Source organism: Gobius niger (assembly GCF_951799975.1).
Source record: "Gobius niger genome assembly, chromosome: 3".
NCBI lineage: Eukaryota > Metazoa > Chordata > Actinopteri > Gobiiformes > Gobiidae > Gobius > Gobius niger.
In genome coordinates, this window is record NC_136854.1 from 22,165,475 (window position 1) to 22,186,154 (window position 20,680).

At 38.5% G+C, this 20,680-nt stretch overlaps 3 protein-coding genes across 3 annotated transcripts; 1 reads left to right on the forward strand and 2 right to left on the reverse strand.

Annotated features, from left to right (window-relative positions):
• Window positions 1-41: 41 nt before the first annotated feature.
• On the reverse strand, window positions 42-10,475 carry uba6 (ubiquitin like modifier activating enzyme 6). Its single transcript, XM_079553079.1, has 32 exons — window positions 10,418-10,475; window positions 9,908-9,949; window positions 9,121-9,215; window positions 9,017-9,045; window positions 8,840-8,934; window positions 8,653-8,764; window positions 8,437-8,517; window positions 8,200-8,322; window positions 7,983-8,106; window positions 7,788-7,891; window positions 7,650-7,712; window positions 7,499-7,575; window positions 7,351-7,417; window positions 7,116-7,259; window positions 6,563-6,709; window positions 6,398-6,478; window positions 4,051-4,128; window positions 3,788-3,969; window positions 3,559-3,664; window positions 3,368-3,457; window positions 3,203-3,283; window positions 3,003-3,131; window positions 2,881-2,932; window positions 2,744-2,807; window positions 2,604-2,673; window positions 2,442-2,513; window positions 2,220-2,343; window positions 1,939-2,132; window positions 1,738-1,865; window positions 1,540-1,627; window positions 1,373-1,467; window positions 42-1,297 (listed from the first exon to the last, which is right to left on the reverse strand). Exons 2-32 carry the CDS (start codon window positions 9,946-9,948, stop codon window positions 1,156-1,158), a joined length of 3,078 nt encoding a protein of 1,025 aa, XP_079409205.1. The 5' UTR covers window position 9,949; window positions 10,418-10,475; the 3' UTR covers window positions 42-1,155.
• A 1,795-nt stretch (window positions 10,476-12,270) lies between these two features.
• grhprb (glyoxylate reductase/hydroxypyruvate reductase b) lies at window positions 12,271-14,139 on the forward strand (the record flags this gene model as incomplete). The annotated part of the gene is made up of 9 exons (XM_079554296.1): window positions 12,271-12,481; window positions 12,679-12,812; window positions 12,879-12,951; window positions 13,026-13,142; window positions 13,225-13,313; window positions 13,381-13,485; window positions 13,599-13,734; window positions 13,817-13,947; window positions 14,024-14,139. Exons 1-9 carry the CDS (start codon window positions 12,318-12,320, stop codon window positions 14,137-14,139), a joined length of 1,065 nt encoding a protein of 354 aa, XP_079410422.1. The 5' UTR covers window positions 12,271-12,317.
• A 2,696-nt stretch (window positions 14,140-16,835) lies between these two features.
• On the reverse strand, window positions 16,836-20,680 carry zbtb5 (zinc finger and BTB domain containing 5). Its single transcript, XM_079553580.1, has 4 exons — window positions 20,540-20,680; window positions 19,878-20,091; window positions 18,897-19,724; window positions 16,836-18,183 (listed from the first exon to the last, which is right to left on the reverse strand). The coding sequence occupies exons 2-4, from the start codon at window positions 20,085-20,087 to the stop codon at window positions 17,065-17,067; spliced, it is 2,157 nt and encodes a 718-aa protein (XP_079409706.1). The 5' UTR covers window positions 20,088-20,091; window positions 20,540-20,680; the 3' UTR covers window positions 16,836-17,064.

A 20,680-nucleotide genomic window follows, 5' to 3' on the forward strand; every position in this document is an offset into this window, starting at 1 on the left:
AAATCTTAAACAGATGCAATAATTGAATGTGTCATATGAAACATTTATTAAATGAATAATACAATGAGTCAAGAAGCCTTATTCTTGCAGACATCTTAATATCTCACATTTTGGGACAGGACTGTTAATTTAATTCCATTGTCACATCTATAATGAACTGAACAACATTCAGTGCATTCTCAATTGAGGCATTTTCTGTTCAAAACTATTACACACCAAATTAAATTTCTGTTTTGGTCCAAACCTTACCAGATTTGATTGGTACAGGAGGTCTGCATCGTTACAGTAAAGTACAATTATTTTGGGAGTTAAAATGCCACTGTATCATTTCTTCAACCCAACCTAATTACTTGCATTACTCCTTTTAGTTCATGGCTGAACATATAGCTCGCCATGAACCACAGAATAAATCAGTATATAACAAATGGCAACAAAATGAGTAAAAAAAAATAAATACATGGCATTAATGCATACAAACATTTAAATAAACACGTAAGATGGCCAAGTCCATAGAAGTTCGCTTGGTCTCTCAAAAGTTACGTTCCAGCTGGAGGACCAATTTCGAATGCAAATCTGACATCTTGAGCCTGGCTCAATTCTTTCCTATTCAAGCACCATCTTTCTGTCCAGTCTGTTACGCTATGCCTTTACCCAACAGAATTTATTACCATTTATTCAAGGTTAACAAATGAAATTTGCACACATTTCATTGTAAAGCACTTAGCAAAACATCTTACTAATCCTTTATCCGCCCATAGCAGAATGTTCTAGTTCACAAACCAAATATTTGGATTGAAAAATGATATGAATGTTGAACAGTATGTGAACATAATAATTTAAGCAAACTTGCTGCTGCAAACAAAATGGATAGTTTTGAAGGCATCGGCATTATTACAGACCAAGATAAAAATAGATGATGATTTATTTCGTAAATGTACAGTTTTGCTACTTGAGCATGAGAGGATTCCACTGGGTGTGTCCGAGGCACCAAGGCCAGAATCGAACTTGGTGCCGCAAAAACATGGGACCAGTGATGGAGGCACATTTCTTGTTCATTGGACAGAAAATAACTTCGTAGCTTTGTCCCAAAGTACTGGTTTATAACCGCATAAAATTAAGGACACCAGAGGTTTGAGGAGGACATCTTGAAAGGTGTCAGGGCATGTTTCCACTGCTGCTGAAATAGTACCTGACAGGAGGACCGGGCAGATCCTCATCTCCATCAGCCTCAGGAGCAAAGGACACAGTGAGATCAACGTAGCGCCTGTCCACTGATGGTTTGATCAGTTTTTGCATCCTACACAGGCACAGAATGAATGGAGATCAGCTGCTGTCATTGATTGAAAAGGCTTTCTGAATTCCAAGCACTTACGTTAGTTTAAGTCTTTTTGAGTGTCCGGGCATGACAGGCACATAAAGCATCTTTACTCCATATACAACCATAGTAGGTTCAATTCCATATTTTTCCTAATAAAAAAGAAACAAAAAAATAAATAATAATTATAAGATTAAAACAGAAATTCAAAAACAATAACCTACCCTAACTGCGTTCATGAAGTCTGACAGAGTGAAGTCCTCATGTCCAAAAATCGTCCAACAATCCCAAATGGAGAAGTGGATATTTTCCCTTGGAACATGAATGAAGGGGAATGTTATTTCACTAACATTGTAACTTGTTTTTCTAAGTTATTATACATATGCTTGATTGATTACCCCATCCTTAACCATTGTACACACCTAATGAGTGTCTTCTTCACTGGTGCTGGTTCAGTGAACACCACAACAGGGATGGCCAAGTTGAAGAAGCAGTTTTTGAAAGATTCAAACTCAAAGCCTCCGACCACCTTGACCAGCTCTAGAGCCACCTGAGATTGTTTTTAATACATATTATAATTTCATATTTTTGGAATCTGCAATAGACAAGATCAGTAGACCTACCAGTCCTGCCACAGCGGCTGTTGCTGTAGCAATAGCAGGAATTATTTTACCAGCAATGCGTTTGGTCTTAAAGCGGTCTGCAGGTTCAATGGAGTACATTCTGGCTCTGAGAGCAGAGGCTGATGTGACAAAGTCCAAATGCCCATTGCTGTCATCATCTTTTTCGAACTGTAATGGACTCATTTGTAATGTCTCTGAATAATTACAAAAACATAAAAGCAAAAAGATCACAATGTTTTTTTCAGCACAATAATAAAATAATAACTTTTTTGTGCACAAACCTGAGGTGATGCAGTTTGAGGCAATAGCTTTCCCCAGCTTAAAAATTGCTTCTCTCTCTTCTTCACTGCTAACAGGCAATTTAACCTGATCAGGCTTTTTTGCAGTCTCTTCTGTTTCTATACTCTGCAAGTGACATAGAGCAAGTATTATATATTATAATATATCATAACAAAACATATATTTTGAATTAATGTTTTTTTTATTCATGGGCTAACATTAACCTTCTCTGTTGGCTGATAGTCAGGGATGGCAAACTCTGAGAGGATTCTGCAAACAACCTCTTCAGAGAAATCCTTGCAAATTGATACAGATAACAATGTGCATCAGAATGTGTCATTAAGTTATATGTTCAGCATCAAATAAAACAATGTAGGTAATGTTACCATTTCGGTATAGGCAATGTTATAAATCCCAGCATAAAGTCGAGCTGTGCTGACAATGAATGCTAGATGCCTGACATTAAAGCACATCAGAGTTATTAGAGTTGTGAAACACATAATTAATAATACATTATACTACTTACAAAGAATCATGCATGTCAAATTCGGTAGGTGCTGGTGGTCGTTTGGGGGACTGCCAAAATAAACCTAAAAAGGAGATCAAATCATTAAGAAAAGTGCTTACAGCTTTTTTTAATCACTACTTCAGTGGAAAACCTACTTCCATCTTTTAACCTTGTGTCCAAAGGGAAGGAGTGCAAAAGCTGAAGGGCCTGTGTATTAAAGATGGCAAAAAGCAAATTAGTATAAGTATTAGCTCAAAGAGACATTTTAAAAATGTACCTTTCTCTTGAAATACTTCTCAAATTTCAGGCGAGCCATGGTGATGCATTGCTCCCAATGACAAGGCCTTCTGCTGAGCAGCTTAATGACCTGGAACGAGCCCTCTAGACTCTCACCTGACCTCATCCTCTACAGATTAACAAATACATCATTGTCTTAACTAGAACACAAACATATAGACTCAACAAAGACTCACTGACCTGAAGGACAGCTTCAGCTGAAGAGTGGGTCTGCCAGAAGGAATTATACAAAGAGGGTTTGTGGACAAATGCATTCTCAAACTGCAAAGAGCAAAGAACACCCATCACATTTCATATTAAAATGTAAAATGTACAGTTTTTTAGAGAGGTTAGTTTTTTTTAAACCTTGTCTCTTGCCCATTGGATGGTGTGTTCTATAACGGAGGGGAAAGACTTGAGGGTACAGAAAGGGATTTCCTCTTCTGGTGGATCTCTCTAAAAAGCAGGAGAAAACAGACTTTGAATAATTGTAAATGCAGCAATGTTGTAATGTAGCTTACAGAAATCATACTGGAAGCAAAATGAATCAAACTTACATGACTATTGTAGGATTCAGTCAGGTTTGGCAAAATCACTTCTGTGTGACCTTTAGTGCCCATAGTACCAGAATCCAGAAGTGCTCTTTGGTTAGAAACACAACGGCTGACAATGAAAATATGGAAACATTAAGTACACAATAGGAACAGTAAATAGATGACATAATAATATAAAGATTAGGATGTACAACATATATACTGTGTTTTAAAGCTGTAACATTTCACTTACCTGTCGACATATCTGCGAGCTTCCACATTGTCCAGTGCAGTCACCACTAGGTTCACAGTGGAGTAGAAGCAGTCGCTGTAGATCCCTTCAGTAGCTGGACACACTTTGTTGAGATGAGCATCAATCTGCAAGTCTGGGTTAATATCTCGTGTAGCTTCTGCTGCTGTAATACTCTTTGGTTTCTATATCAAAAGGCACAGGTATGCCATGACGCATAGAGCTGAACACTTTACAAATGAGGATTTATTTTTAGGATAAATTACCTGTATGTGATGTGGCCTAAAAAGAAACTGGCGATTGAGATTGGATTTTTCAATCAGATCAGGGTCAGTGATGCAAACCTTAAAAAGAAAAACAAAGAAAGATTTCTGTAAGATACATTCAGGGCAGTTTATCAAAACAAGTGCTAAATAACAATTGCATGCTGGAAAATAGCATGTGACTGAATGGACCCCTGCTGCTGCTCCAAATGTAATTGTGTGTCTTGGATAATGCAGTGTAGTGGAACATGTTTTGTTTTGTCCTCCATTTGTATATTGTAAACTCAGAAAAACACTGTCCATCTAATTATATGGCATTTGTATCAATTTCATGAACTCACAGGCAAGTTTTCCAGCATTTCTGTGACCCTGAAAAGTTGTGAAATGTGCCTATAAACTTGTCCCTGTTAAGAATCGGGAAATTACAAATAAGTTAGAAAAGTAAGGAATGAGTTTGGACCAAAACAATCATATCAATTCAGTGGCTTCCCCTTCATTGTTCATAATTAAAAAAAAAAAAATCAGATAGAGGCATTGGCAACATATTCCATGATCAAACTATCATAGACTTGAGTATATCCTCATTAACATAAAGACATTTACCAACCCCCGTTTTTGCTCACTGGGACAACAGCAGCCCATTTTGCTTATTATTTAAGTTCACTGTGTCCTTGCAAGAAACTTAAATCTCAATTGCTTAGGCAGATTGCTCCACTTTTGCTCATGTAGCACGTGAGCAAACACTTAAAATTGACACCTTTATCAAGTGTGTATTAAGAACAAGATCTCATGTTCTACAGACTGCATTCATACTCCATTGGGCATAGTGTTTTAAATACTGTTAACAGCAGTCTTTTTTTGGTTTAGTGCCAGCTATTTCTTTTGTCAAAGATTTAGGGAAAAAGAAAACAGTGTTTTTACAAGTGTCGTCTTTTTTACACATAACATAATGTCATAATGACATTTTTTAGTCTGGGTATCATGTTTTCTATAGCACAGACACAGCACTTTAAAATATTTTTAATGATTTGTTTGCGTTTACTGACTGGTAATGCAGCTGTTCCCCTGTTTTTAGATTAATTTTTTAGACTGCATTTGACACTGTGGCTCATACAGTTCTTTCATCTCGCATTTTTTTTATGTGTCAGGGGGACAGCATTGGCCTGGTTTATGTCCTACTTGTTAGACAGGTCCTATTCTGTAAAGGTTGGGGACTTTTTTTCGTCACAGGCCCCAGAGTGCTGTGGAGTACCCCAAGGGCCTATTATTGGGCCTCATTTTACTCTATATCTCTTGCTACTAGGCATAAAACAAACATGGTATGTCGCATCATTTTTATGCAAACGACTCGCACATTTCTGTCCTCCTAAAGAAAAACAGTTCCCTGGCACCTGGCAAATCACTTTTTAAGTCTGAATGAGTCCATGATAGAAATATAGTATTTGGCCAAAATCCAATAGAATGTCTATGTGAAACTGACCAAATACTTTTTTTCCCCACTGTAGTTGTTTTTAATCTAACTCTTCTTTTGTTTTTAATTCTGACTTAGGTTCTCTTCAGCAGTTTATCAAACCCACAGCCACCAGCCTTGGCGTCATAGCCATGATGTTGATTTTAAGCTTGACAAGCAGATAAAAACTGGATTTATTCATGGCATCTTCGGCTTTTATCTCATCTTTAGATGTTTTTTATCTTTTAGTGATTTGGATCTCTACAAGTCTTGACAATTGTAATGCACTGTACACACTGGAATTAACCAAGCCAATCTAACATGCTTACAGTTAGTCCAAAATTCTGCTGCAGGTCTTTTAACTGGCACAAGACGTAGAGCACACATTACACCTATATTTCATCCTCACTGCACTGGCTCCCCATTCATTTTAGAGTAGATTTTTTTTCCAAATTGTATTGTTTGACTTTACTTGCTTTTCATTGTTTGTTTTGTTTTTGCACCTCATTGTTCCCTACACTCCTACCCGCTCGCTGAGGTCTGAGAGCCAGCTCCAGTTCATGGTCCCCAAAACCAGTCTTAAAGGTCAGGGTGACTGGGCATGTTCAATCTTTGGAACGCTCTTCTGTCACATTAGAACAGCGCCCTCTGTTAAAGCTTTTAAGTCTGGTTTAAAACACACTTTTACTCGCTGGAGTTAAACCTGGCATAGAGATTGTGTGGTTCTCCTGAGTGTCTTTCATTCATTTCATTTTCATTGTATTTTAATCAACTTATTAATTAACTTATTTTTTGATGGTTACATTAGTGCCAATTTGAACTGCAGCACAGGAGACTATGTGTTGATAAAATGTGCTATACAAATAAAGGTGGAAGGTGAATAAGATGAGGACTGCCTACCTCTCCAGAACATTTAGTTAGCCCGACACCAAGCAGAGCAAAGTTTTTCAACATTTCACAGCCGATGGCGCCACATCCCACCTGCAATTGGAGAATTGCAATACCAATAACATACATACATACATACATACTGGTAAATAATAGATCTAGAGAAGAATATTTTACCATAAACACTCTGAGCTTCTGTATTTCCAGACACATTGATTCACCAATGCAAGCTCGTAATCCATCATACCGGTCTCCTCGAGGATAAAACTCTTCAGCAGGAAGAGACTGCAGTGGCCTGACAACTTCCACAGCATCAATATAAAACTGAAAAACAAATGCAAATGATCAATTGAATACAGCAAGGCACAGGTGTATTTAGGCCTACAAAACTTATTTGTCAATTGCTTTAAAACAGGGGTAAGAAACATTAAATCTGAGGGCAAATACATTACTCCAGCATATACCTCCCACCATAAATGATTTTGAGAAATATAATTGCACATAGAGTTCGAAATACCCGTTAAAACATTGTAAAATATTGAAATACAATCAATCATTTCCTTCACAAACATAAACAATAGGAGAACCCCCAGATCATTCTACGTGGGGAACAACACAACTATTTATACATTGCAAAGCTTGAGCCACCATGAGGCTCACCCCCTCTAGGCTCAAGGCTGAACTCTGCCTGCGACTGGTCAAACTTGCCCAATCCTGCTATTAAACATACCCATTGCTGCAGAGGTGCAAATTTTCCTGTAATGGCTTTCAAAGCTTCCTGACTGGCAAATCCCCCAACAGCTGCCGCAAGAGGAGGCAGAACTCCCTTAGCTGTTCTCGATACACATCGAACCAACTCAGAATTCACTGGAACCTGTTAAAATAGATGTGAGAAAAGCCATTTATTTGAGTTGAGGTTATTGCATGTTGTTTTCGACCAGTAGTATCTGATTAAAATGTCTTACTTTGTACTTCATGGTGGAATTTACTTCTTCAGTTAACCTTAGTAAAATATCAGCATCTTGTAAACATCTGTTAATTAACAAACATTCAAACGATGTCAGTACACACAATCTTTTTTAACAAATATGTATCAAACACCAATATTGTTACCCAATATCTGGGAGTCTATTATGCTGTTCCAGGAAGTTGTCCAGAGCCAACATGATTATGTGAATTTGCAAAGGTGCCTAGTGGAAACACACACATTATAATAATGCTGCATTGCCATAACGATCACAAGTTTGAAGCTTAAATCACTTACCTCTGGCTTACTTAAGTCAGGGATCAGGACCTGAGGATCACAAAGCTGTTTGCCCATTGTTTCCTAAAATAATAAGGAAGTGAGTAACAACATTTACACCATTTGCATATAACTGGTATTTCTTCTGACTGAACTTACAAATTTGTATGTTTTAGACGTTTTTACCAGCACCACAAAACCTCCATGTGCATATGGACAGAGTTGGGTTGTGTCTCCTATTGCGAAACTGTGAGGAGAAAGAACTAAAAACAACAATGAAATACTCCAGTTAACAAACACTTTGCAGAAGCCACAACAATGTTACTTAAAAATAGTTATGAAGAACTTTTCAACCTGAAACCTCTCGTACAGTGCTGTTTAGTTCATCCATGCCATTGACCTCTCTAAAGACAACACACTGGCCTGTCTCCAGGCCATGGGGGTGGTTGTCCATGCAGGTAACTACACCAGGGTTGCCCTAATGACACACAATCACACAAGTATACATATTAATAAATTACAGTATTAAATTAAATATAATAACCACAATGCATCATAAAAATAAATATACCTGAGTAATATTTTGGATAAATATTTCTTTAGGCTCTTCTCCAGTTGCATCGGAAACTTCAAATTCTTCCCCAAAGTCACAAAAGACTCTGGCACAAATGCCATATGTATCGCAGCCAATAAACTGAAAAACAAAAATAAGGCACACCCACCAAAGGATGCAATATTTGACTTTGTGTGTTCAATGCATCCAACTATAGATTATTGAGCATTTTAGCAAAACAAACGATGTACTTACTCTGATGGGAGGTGACTGCGAGTGGCAGAAATCGTTCACTCTTTTCTGAAGGTTCAGTCTGGCTTCAGTCAGTATGACACACTAAAGACAACATTTGATTAAAAAAAGAGCCATATTAATCGTTGATACAGGCTTTTGATAACTTTTTATAGGTATTTAGACAACCTTTTCTGTATAATAGTAAAACCAAAATAAACTTTTGCAACTAAATTTCACCTGGTACTTCCTGAGAAAGCTGAGGTCCGTATTATCATCTAAAGGAGAGGAGGACATATCTACATGCACATAAGGATTCAACTCAGCCACCCGGGGACACACTGCTTCCACTCTGAAGAATGACATGAAAGAAGACAATTTGACTCATGCAAGCATCTTATGACAAAATTTGATGCATGGTTTTTACCTCTTCCTCTGAGAAGAAACATCATCTTTGCGTATAAAAAAGTTGGAACCTAGATCCCATGTTTCACACTGCTTTGTGTCGTGAAGAGTGACTGCCTGTAAGTGAATATGCAAAAATAAACCAACAGTATAATTCAGTCACTTGACATAGCCCAGTGATTTACAGAATTATTGTTACCTTGACACCAGCCAGCACAATATTCTTTGCTGCAAATAAGGTTACATGATATTACAAATATAAAATAACTATGATGAAACAGGATAATGATCATTAACATTTACCTATCTCTACCCCAAGTCCACACATTCCACTGAGAAACACAGAGGACCGAGCCATCTGGTGCATAGCTAGGTCACCCAGAACATAACGCTGGCGGCTGAAGACAAAACAGAACAAGAGGTTGTCAATGTATTGCAGTGGTTCTCATTTGCTAAAAGTTTGGGACCAATCTTCCAAGTGGAGACTTAAAGCTGGGATACCTGATTTCTCCTGTTGAAAAGTAGATTTTTTTTATTTTTGGCCCAAACTGATTTATAGCTGTTGTAATCCCTCCTGCACATCCAAATTGTTCAAGCAAATGAATTAGTATGCACGTTTGATGCCCATGTACAGCTTTGAGCAGTGGCAAAATGAAAAAGGGGGGACCACCCCCAAAATAATTTGCACTTATTTAGATTATATATTTTTTATCTTCTATCACTCAATAAAAATTTGTTTGAAGACAATACAACAAGATCTGTTTTTGGTCATGTTTACAACATACTCTCTGGTGGCAAAAATACATTTTACTTTACTTTACATCAAAAAGTCAGGTACCCCAGCTTTAAATAAAACTACTTTTCAACTTTTGTCAAAGCAATTTGCAGTTTTACACTATATTTAATATTAAAACAAAGTACCAACAGAACACTTTATAGATTCACAAAGACTGATCTTAGGACTATCTTTTAAAAAAAAGAAGAAAAAAAATGTATTGACACTTATCTTTATTTGAAAAAAAGAAAAGAAAAAAAGAACAACAACACACACACTTAAAATGACCCGTGATTCAGTTTTTGCTTAACTTACCTGTAAAGAGAGTCGTCAATCTCTGCAGAGTCCGATGCCATTCTGGGACACAACAATAAAATTAACTGCAGGCTGTAGCACAGCACGCGATAAAAACACTGAAGCAACGTAGCAGAATTGATATAGACTTATTTCAACAAGAAACCAACGCCCTCTGGAAGCTAACGACCAAATTGTAGAAAGTAACGTTAAAGGGTCAACTATTGCTCATGACCAGATAATACCATCTACTTAGAAGGTACAATAGAGTATTATTCTGATTTTAAAAGCAGTGGTTACACAAAATAGAACTCGTTTTTTACAAAGTATTAATGAGACATCCCGTGTTAGCACTTCGTACTGCTAGCTAACACTGAATGCCCCACTGCACAGTGCCGGCTGTCGATAACAAAGCACATGCACTCATTTAGCATGAGAACATTTATTTAGAAGACACATACTTATAAATATTTCACAACTGTATGTGAAAGAAGGCTTCAATAATGTGTAATAACGCGGATACGTAGCTACCTGTCAGTATTCAGGAGGAGCAGGAGGAATGAATGGCTCTGACAGGTTGAAACGGAAAGTATTTCCGGGTTATCCTGATCACATGATTGAGTTTATGATTGACTTAATAACAATATTAATAATTAAAAAAGGGTAAACATTGATAATAATAACAACAACAACTATTGTTATTATGAGGATGATTATTATTATAATTATTTTTATTATTATACATGCTTATTAAGTAAGTGAGTGCATTATTTGTCATTGTACAAGTGTAGGACCTACAACAAAATTGTGTTTAGGTGTTCGTCTGAGTCACTGCGACTGAGCCGTGCCGTCACTGTAGGTCAACCTGACCAGCATGTTTTTAGAGTTCGGGTCCTCTTCTGATCCTCTGAACCAACGCCTCCTGGTTTTGTCCCTGTTTCAAAGCATGGTGTCCTGCACTGATCAACTCCACCTCCTCCTTCCTCTTCCTCCTGCACAGCTCCCTCTGCTCCACAACAGTCTTTCACCATCTCCTTGTTTGTCCTTTCCTTGTTTCCTGTAGCTCCTCTTGTGGCGCCTCTACTGTGCTGCAGGTGTTAACTTTTAAAGAGCTGCTTTCTTCAAGACCATAATGGACTTTTTACAGTAAAAAAAAATCCACGGAACCCCACAAAAACACAGCAAAGATGTACAAAAGTATCCAGTAAAACAATGTGGAACACAGAAACCACAAATGCAGTGGGCAGAAAAAGGCAAAAAATGCAGCCGTATCGAGAGAGAGGGAGGTTGCTGCCTATTTACACATCGCCATAGACCCAAATGAATTAAGTCTAAATTTGGAGATAACCTGAAGGTATCCCAAGTACTCGTACCACAGTTTGAGAACAATCATCCTGGATAAGAGTAAACAAAATGTGCAGTCCATCTAATTTCTTTGTAACAAAGAGAAAATATTGGATTTTGAACTACTCTTGAAATAATCAAAGGTCAATAGACTGGTCAAACATTTACTTTCTGCTGACCTCCTGACTGAAATTGAACACTTATTTTCAGAAGGAGGATGTAGAGTAGCCAAAACATGTATTCAAGAATAACTACTCAACTTACTCAAGCACTATGCGTGAGAAGTAGAGTAGTCATATTACTAAGGGTAAAAATTGCCATTTGATCAAATTCTATTGTATGAAGAGCCAAATAAAAATAGATTAAAATATATATATATATATATATATTTTATTAAGTAAAGGTATTGATAGTCTCAAAATAATATTACTATGGTCTTACTTATAAAAAGAACTGTCTTAAACTACTGTGGAAGTATTAGTAAGTAAGTTACTTGCATGAATGTACTTGAGTGTAACTCATTATACCCTCCTCCGCAGCTTATTGTTTCGAGTGTTTAGATCTTACAAGTCATGTGGAGATTCCCCTTGTGTCTCTACGGCTTACAACAGGAGTAGGCAATGTCACACCCAGGGGCCAAAACTGGCCCTCCATCATAGAACCTCTGGCCCTCAAGATGATTTTGAGGAAAATTATTACACAAATCAGAGCTCAAAAGGAGGTCAAAGTATAGAAATGTGAAAAATACTGTCAATCCTTTCAAATTTCTTATCAGAACATCCATTTAGGCTATATGTGATGTACAACACTGGCATTTGTAGAAAGTGGTGCTTCCGGCCCTTGGTCTGTTGACGGTGAAAAAAAATCGGCCCTCCACCAAGCAAACTTGCCTAGCCCTGGCCTACAACATTATGTTTGTCTGTGTGTATCATTAAACTTTGGAGTCACCCTCCCTGTGTTCCTATTGGCCAGTAACACACATGCACCTCCCCTCTGCCCTGGAGCCTGACCACTCAGTCTTCTGGGTATGAACGCATTTGTAGGACATTACACTACATTGTAGAAAAACTCAGAAACTCTCTTTGCAATGTGGTGCGGTGTTGCCCTTCGTCCGCTGCAGCGGCTCTCTGCCACTTCACTGATTCCAAGCTCACTTCAGATTTTGCAAAAAAATATGTCAACCCTTCAACGTGTGTATGTGACTCGACAAATACCTCCTGATGGTCTCAAGATACTCCGTGAATCTGGACAGTGAGTCATTCTTCCTACTAATACAGTAAACTATTGACCTAAAAGTTAATTATTTGCTTTTGAAATTTCATATTTTTGATATAGTTTGTACAGTAGAATGCATTATAGAGCTAAAGGAACTATGACACTGATCAATGGCCTGTTATAACAGGTCTAATCTGGTACTGCTGTCATTCTTTGCATGTGTGCTTTTCCAGAGTTCAGTTTGAGCTGTGGGACTCCGATGACGTCCCAGTCCCCAGGTCTGACTTACTCCAAAAGGTCAAAGGTGTGGATGGGTTGCTCTGTGTGCTCACAGAGAAGATAGATGCAGAACTCCTGGATGCAGCTGGTCAGAAGAACACTATAATCCAATTATAAATAGAAAAAAGGTTTACATTAAAATGTTTTTCTGCAGGTCCAAATTTGAAAGTTCTTAGCACAATGTCTGTGGGGTTTGATCATCTTGATTTGGACGAACTTAAAAAAAGGTTTTTATCCAGTATATTGCTTCTGTGTTTGTAAATAATCAATGTTTGTACTCTTGATCTTTGGTTGTCCACAGAGGAATCCGTGTGGGTTACACACCGGATGTTTTGACTGATGCTGTTGCTGAGTTAACAGTGGCGTTGTTGCTGGCAACATCCAGAAGGCTGATCGAAGCCACACATGAAGCTAAGATGTAAATATTTTTCATGAGTATACACACTAAACTTCAACACATTAGAAGCTGGGGGAGTCACTAACGCTATACTTTGTGCTAGAGGTGGCTGGGGCACATGGAGGACACTGTGGTTATGTGGGCATGAACTGGCCAATAGTACAGTGGGCATATTTGGTCTGGGAAGAATAGGTAAGAAAGCAGAAAGCTATATTTAATCACAATGATAATTCAAAGTCTATTTTTATTTCTGTCAAAGGTGTGGCAATTGCTGAGCGTCTAGCACCATTTAAAGTTAAAAAGTTCATCTACACAGATGTTGTTCCCAGGCCGGAGCTCGCCAGTCAAATCAATGCAGAATTTGGTGAGAATTGAGATGTATTATGTGCATGTAGTAGGGATGAAGGGTTCTCAAACAAAGATTAATCTTTCATGAGTTGCATGAACTGTATGTAATCATACCTGGTTTTGGTTCAGTCTCTTTGGATGAGCTGGCAAAGCGATCCGATTTTCTGGCTGTGTGTTGCGCTTTGACACCAGAGACAAAGGAGATCTGCAACAAGGACCTGTTTTCTAAAATGAAGAACACATCAATCTTCATCAACACTAGCAGGTTTCTTTTATGTATTTTTCACTTGCTGGAGTCAGTGCTATGGAGAGTCTGTTTTTACATGGTGGTTGTAATGTTCCCTCAGAGGTGGTGTGGTAAACCAGGAGGACCTGTATGAGGCTCTGTCCACTGGGAAAATTGCTGGCGCCGGCCTTGACGTTACAGTGCCAGAGCCACTGCCAACAAGTCACCCTCTTTTTACCCTAAACAACTGTGGTGCGTGTACCAGCAGTTATTCATACTGTCACCACTTTGATTGGACATGGCCATTGATGTTTCTGCTTTTCTACAGTGATTCTTCCTCACATTGCCAGTGCATCCTACACAACTCGTAATGCCATGTCATCCCTTGCTGCCAACAACCTGCTGCTGGGTTTACGTGGGGAACCAATGATCAAAGAGCTCTGAGATTGATTTTTTTTTAACCTGTAGCCTTTAAAGACAGGACAGCAAAGACTGAAAAGGGGTAAAGAGCGAGGAGAGACATTCAGCAAATTGTCAGAGACAGAACCCATGACACTGAGATTGGAACAGTGCAGTATCCTTAACCACTATACCGGTACCGGCTTTGTCATGCCTTAAATGTGTAAGTTTCCTTGTGTATGTGTAGTATAATTTACTTAGAATCAACATGAACAAGAAAAATAATGTTTTGTTTTTTTATTATTATTTAGTCATTACAACATCCAACGATCTTTTACAGTAGAGAAATTAACAAAAACAATTCAAGTCATGAACTTAATTGTGGTAAAAATAACAAAATTTGGCCTTTTCGGATAAGGTGCAAGGATTAGATTGGTTTAGCACAATACAGTAGGCCTATGTTCATTTAAGTTTACCAAGAGGTGGGAAATGTGATTATTAGTACATCGTTGAACAATCTGGGTCTTAATATGAATATCGTTATCCCAATATTTCCTCCCTGAATATTTGCACATGATGTCATGGCGTTCTACAGTGAGCGGCAAAACTGTTATTCGATTCAATGGCACTATAGAGTTTATGTGTGTCAAATGTCCTTCTTGTTTAATAAATATAAACTTACTGAAGGCCTACCACTCATGGAAATTGATTTAAATAAAACGTTTCTTATATCGTTTCATCAGACTCTGAGGGAAACACTGCATGAGATAAGAACACAAAAGTTAGTTTGAACTTTTGCATTGTTAAATGACCCCGAATATTGCACTTTCACAAAGCATTTCAAAGGAATCATGAGATATTAGGACTCAAAAGATATTGTTTCACAACATTGATACAAATGACTCAAATACCTTGTGATTAAAAATGAGCACACCATTAGAGATGGCATAAAGATTTCAGCAATTCAATAAACCTCGAGTTCAATTTTGCAGTGTTTGGACTTAAGACGCAAATGAGGATTGGTTGGACAGTATCCTCGACAATCCCTTAGTGAAAACGAAGACAAAACCGATTACAAAAAAAAAAAGGAAAATAAAGTAATTACATTCACTTGTGGCTGATACAGTTCAACTTTTTCATATTTACATCTTTTACATTTTATCACAGTTAACAGTCACACCATGCAATGAAATATTCCCCTCTAGGGTGCTTTGGAGTTAGGATTAAGGTTTTTGTAACTGCAAGCAAGAAATTACACTAAATAATTACATAAACCACAAATTTATCAAAAATAGTCTTGGTATTACTCACTTGAGCATGGGTATAGAAGCACAAAGGTATTTTTCCATATAGATAAGCAAACAGACGGTACTTGTGATGTGTTTGAAATCACAAATGTGCATATTTACACACATCCATCAACACAGAAAATTGGACACATTATGTACAAGAGTAGAATCAATATGAATAAGAATGTACAATGGAAACTGATTTAATTGGTTCACAAAGTGGGGGTCGCAAGATGATTTTGAGTTGATTTTTTTTTTTTACATTACTGCCATTTAATTTGATGTATTTTTTTATTTAAAACCACAGCATATTGTAGTTATATTAACCCAAATATCAGAATACAGTATCCAAACTAACATCATTAAACTTTATTTTAAATGTTGTGCTCCTTAAAATTATAATAAATGATCATTACATTTTACAGAAGTGGGTTCCGAGTTGTTGTTGTTGGTCGAGTGATTTTGGAGGTTGCAGCCTGAAAACTCTGAACCCCTGAATTAAATGATCATGATCAATTTGGCCATTTTTATCTGACTGACCATCAAGTATTAATTCTTTGTACTGATTGAAAGTCTGACAATAGATCACATTTCATTGTGTAACTGTAAACAGTAAAAAGGCGCCAGGATCTAATTTGCGGGCGGGCAGAGCGATAAGCAGGTGGACCGGTAAATATACAGCTGGGCGTTGGCTTCATGAACATACATTAACCAAAAAAATATTCAAGTTTCAACATTAAATAAATAGCATACATGACAAAAGGCAACTGAAAGAAGTTACTGTTTGTAGGTTTAGTGAAAGAAAAGATGTGTAAGAGTCTGTTTTACATTGGCCATGTCCAAAATAAACGTGCAGTAGGCGATGAGAAGCAACTCATTCATAATATGTGCAACGCAAATCCCTTTTCTCTCTCAGTTGAGCACAAATATACGCACAGCCGTTCACACAAGTTTACACAGCGTTTAGTGAGCTTTTAAGTTTGTAATATAATCTAAAGCACAAACAAGCTTTATAATGGGCAGGATGACCTCAGATCTGACCAATAAAAGAATCATTAATATCTCAAAAACATTTTTTTGTACAGCACAAATGCTTGAAATAATAATAATAATAAAACAAGTATGAGTATGAGGGGCCAGGTTTGAGCAGAGGTGAATCTGAGAACACAGGGGGTGGGGCATTGAAGGGAACCATTGACAAAGGAACGGTCAGAAACTAACAAAAATAAAAATATTATTTTATATTTAACTTTCAGACTGCATGGAACAGCAGCTCATGTTTAAAGACTCAAGTTTAAACTTGTTTTACAAAATTGTCTCAGTATTTTCAACCACTTTGGTACACAGACTGGAGCCTGCACAATACAACTGAAAAATGTTGTGGTTTATCGAATATTGATTAAACTTTAAATCCAAATCAATTAGATTCAAAATTAAAAAAAATACCTATTGACTTGGACCATAACGACTTGGACGTGTCAATTAGTGACTTACTCCACCTCTGGTAAGTCCAGAAAGGAAGGGCATGAGTAAATATAATCTTCTAAATCACTGTATCATCAGAGATGAAAAAGACACAAAAAGGCACAAAATATCAATTATTTTGAAAAAATTGTACTCCAAAATACCAAACCTAAAAACAATGTGGCAGGCTTGAGGAGCAGGGACTGTCAAGAAAGGCCTAGAGCAGGGCATTTGACATGTTGCTGTTTTGCCAGCGCAGACATGTTGTTTTGGAATGCTTGTACAGGTGAGAGGACTGGCTGAAGCGTTTTCCACACTTGAGACAGGCATAAGGCTTCTCCCCTGTATGAACACGGATATGCTTTTTGCAGTCTGTCAAAGTAAGGAAGGTTTTGCAGCAGATTTTACAGGCATATTTGCGATCTCCCTCTACCACCAGAACATTATGTTCTGACAATGCTTTCTTGCACTTGGACAAGACATCAGCTGAAGCTCTAGTCAGGTGAGGGGGGAGAGATGTGGGCCTGCCACTGTTCATGCCAAACTCCCTGCCCTCATTGAGAAGGATGGGGTTTGTGAGAGTGGAAGAAGAGGGAGCAGTACCTTGTAGTACACTACTCAGTCCTTCTTCAGTCACCACACCCCCCGTCATTTTTGGGGCAATGCGTCTATAACCAGAATATGTCAAAGCTGAAGTAGATGGTCCCCTAGACCCCTGTGATGGATGCCCAAGGGTGTGCAGAGAAAGAGAACTGGAACGCTGAAAATCCAGGCCAAAATGCTCTCCATGCCCTCCAGCAGAGCCAGGTCCTCTAGAATTGGCCAAACTTTCGTGCAATGGGTGAAGGAAATAAGAATCTGATTGAAGGTTATCTCTGAAACTTCCATGATTCTCCAGACAAAGGGGAAGAGAGGATGACCCGGACTGGCTGGAGCTAGACTGTCCAGTCTCCCGCCTAACCAGATAGTGAGGGGTTAGTGAGGTCTCTCCTGTTGTGGTGTTTGGAAGGTCATCCTCTCCAGCAACCAGCCCTCCACTAGTGCTAGTAAACTCCTTTGGGCCTAGGAAGCTTGATATACTTAAGCCAGGTTTGGTGTTCAGACTGTTATTACTGCCAATGCCTTTTAGCAGGTGAGAATTGGACTGAAGCAGAGAGTCCGAGCTCTGATGTGGCTCCAAGGTAAAGCTGCGGTCACTGCTTTCTGGGCTTAACTCAACTTTCTCCTCCTCCTCCAGGCCGACAGCCGGGTCACTGGCTTCAGCCTGTGATGTCACATCACTGGCTTCATCAGGGGGCTCCGGAGAGCTCATAGGCTCGCGCTTGACTAGAACTACCTATAGGAACAAAGGGGAAAAGCTTTTAACAAACAAAACAAAATAATAAATCTTTTTTTTTGTTGCTTATTAGGAAACTATGAGACTCAGTTAATGTATGTCAGATACACAATTCTTTAATGCAGTGGTTCATAAAGTTGGGTCCGGGGCCCACTGGGGTCTTAGCATGTCTACAGAACATTTTTTTTCATTTTTATTTGCTACATTACACTACTTTAAAACAGTATTTAACCTACTGTCATTGCTAAATGTAATTTTAGCAGTAAAATAATAAAAAAAATCCTTTAAGTAATGTAGATGTATTATCAAATATATTTAACCTCTTAACCCCCGCCTTAATCAAGTGAATTTTCTCCAGTTCAGCTTTACCCAAATCTAAAAGCTTACAGCCTGTAACGCCTCATTTGAAACCTAAGACCAACAAAACTTGTTGCATCGTCGTCACTTTTTTGACATTTCTTTTGATTGCTTTTTTGTCACTTTTCTGTTGCTCTTTTGCTTGTTTTACTGTTATTCTTTGGTTGCATTTTGTGTTATGTCTATTTGTCACAATTATGTCGCTAGTTTTTTAAGAAGCTTTTAGATTTGGGTACAGCCAAAGTTTAGAAAATGTGCTAGGTTCAGGCGGCGATTAAGAGGGCTGCGATGTCCTGAACTTTGGGAATGGCTGCTTTAAGGAGATTAATTTGTCAGGTCTTGACACACATCTTTACCTTCTGTTCTTCTTCTTCCGCCCCATCTTCCTCTGCACTCAGTTTGATTTTCACCTCTGCCCTGTTCTCCTGAGGCTCGAGGTCATGCATGTCCTCTTCTTTGTTTACCCCTGCTTCCATTCTTCCCATGTCCTTCGTTTCACAGTGGCCACTGTCGGACTGACTTGGCATTTGAGGGTCATCTTGTGTCATACCTAGTAAGTTGCCAACTGTATCCAATTTAGAGTCATCGCCCATTTTGTGTGAATCAGGTGAAAGAATAGCTCTGTCCCCACCACCATTTATATGTTGCTCTCCCAAATGCCCCAGGATAGGACTAGATGGGCACTGCCGCTGTCTGTTTTGCTCTTCCGATAGTCCCACGGCCGATGACTTGCGTTTGTGGAAACGCCTGATTGGATAGGAGGATTTGTGTTCCATTCTACCACCAACTACAACTGTTCTAACACTATCTTCAGGTCCATCTAAAGCTGAGCTGACCAGGCTCAGACCCAACTGTTGTAATAAGAAGGTACGTTGCAATTTTGAACTTGCAGAATTTGCCAAAAGGTTTTGATTCCCAGCTATGTCAGTCTGCTGCTGCTGCTGCTGCTGCTGCTGTCGGTGGCGCTGCTGGTCCTGCTGAGGGTGATGATGAGAAGCTCTCTCAGAGGACGAGGACATGGGAAGGGTCCGTGTTGTCAGGTAGTGTTTGCAAGCTTTGACTACATTATTGAGGTGCAGATGTGACGCTGCTAACAGAATATCCATAACGTTACTTTCACCCAGCATAAGACTAGAGGTGTACATCATGTCCACTAGTGCAGCAAAAGCTTCCGCAGTCACCACCTATGTGAAAAGAATAGGATGAGACATCAAAGCAAAGACAAACTCACAACATACAGTGGGGGAAAAAAGTATTTGGTCAGTTTCACATAGACATTGCATTGGATTTTGGCCAAATACTTTTTCCCCCCACTGTAAGTAAGCTTGAGTACTCACCTCACTGTCTAACTGGATCATGTTCATGCTAGCATCTCCATCAGCAACAGTGAAAAGTGCCCTGAAATGTGTGCTGCAGGCCGCCAACACTGATCGGTGGGCCTTAAAATGTCGACTGCCAACTACAATGACACAGTCACACATTTGGCCATGAATACGCTGGTAGTTTAGCTGCTGAAATATCTGTTCAAAATGTCCAGGAAAATCCATGCCCCTAAAAGAAAATAGGATGAAAGTTCATGTAAACTGTTAGCAAACTATATAAGGTGTAGACTCAAAACTAGTAATACTGTAGTTACTGGCATTATTGCTGGTCATTCAAAAACTTCTGTGAAATTAATTTGATAATAACCCATTTATCAGTGTAGGCTATTTCACGTCTGTATAAACTGGAAAATAATCAGAAAACAGCAATAGTGCCTTGAGTAAAAGACAGCTAAAGTTATCAGAAAGATCCATTCCATTCATATTGGCTGTCTGAAATGTATGCTAGTTGGTTGTTAGCTCAGTGCTAGCAAAAAAAACCACTAGAATAGCGGGCTCAGGCGTTTGGTAAATCAGCAGTCCCTATATCTCCCGATCAACTAGAACAATGTAGCAAATGTCCTCTTGTATCATTGAAACTAATTTCTGCGATAAAAACGTTGTATATTTGCACTGACTTATCTGGCCTCAGGGCGCGCGGAGACTTCTGATGCCTGTCGGTTTCCAGGAAATGTTTGCGCCTTCAAATTTAATTAGCTGAACACCAGCTTTAATTCCACTTTTTGTTCTTTGAGCAACATTATCATTATTAAACAAAC

Bases quoted from the DNA above. Each gene is read 5' to 3' on its own strand.
- uba6 (XM_079553079.1), bottom strand. From the start codon at position 9,948: ATGGCATCGGACTCTGCAGAGATTGACGACTCTCTTTACAG. The intron at 6,479-6,562 runs GTAAAATATTCT...CTCCAATTGCAG, and splicing joins AGAAGCTCAGAGTGTTTATG to GTGGGATGTGGCGCCATCGG. The intron at 2,133-2,219 runs GTTTGTGCACAA...GTAATTATTCAG, and splicing joins CTCAAACTGCATCACCTCAG to AGACATTACAAATGAGTCCA.
- zbtb5 (XM_079553580.1), bottom strand. From the start codon at position 20,087: ATGGATTTTCCTGGACATTTTGAACAGATATTTCAGCAGCTAAACTAC. The intron at 19,725-19,877 runs GTGAGTACTCAA...CTTTTCACATAG, and splicing joins TGATCCAGTTAGACAGTGAG to GTGGTGACTGCGGAAGCTTT. The intron at 18,184-18,896 runs GTAAAGATGTGT...TTGTTCCTATAG, and splicing joins CGGAAGAAGAAGAACAGAAG to GTAGTTCTAGTCAAGCGCGA.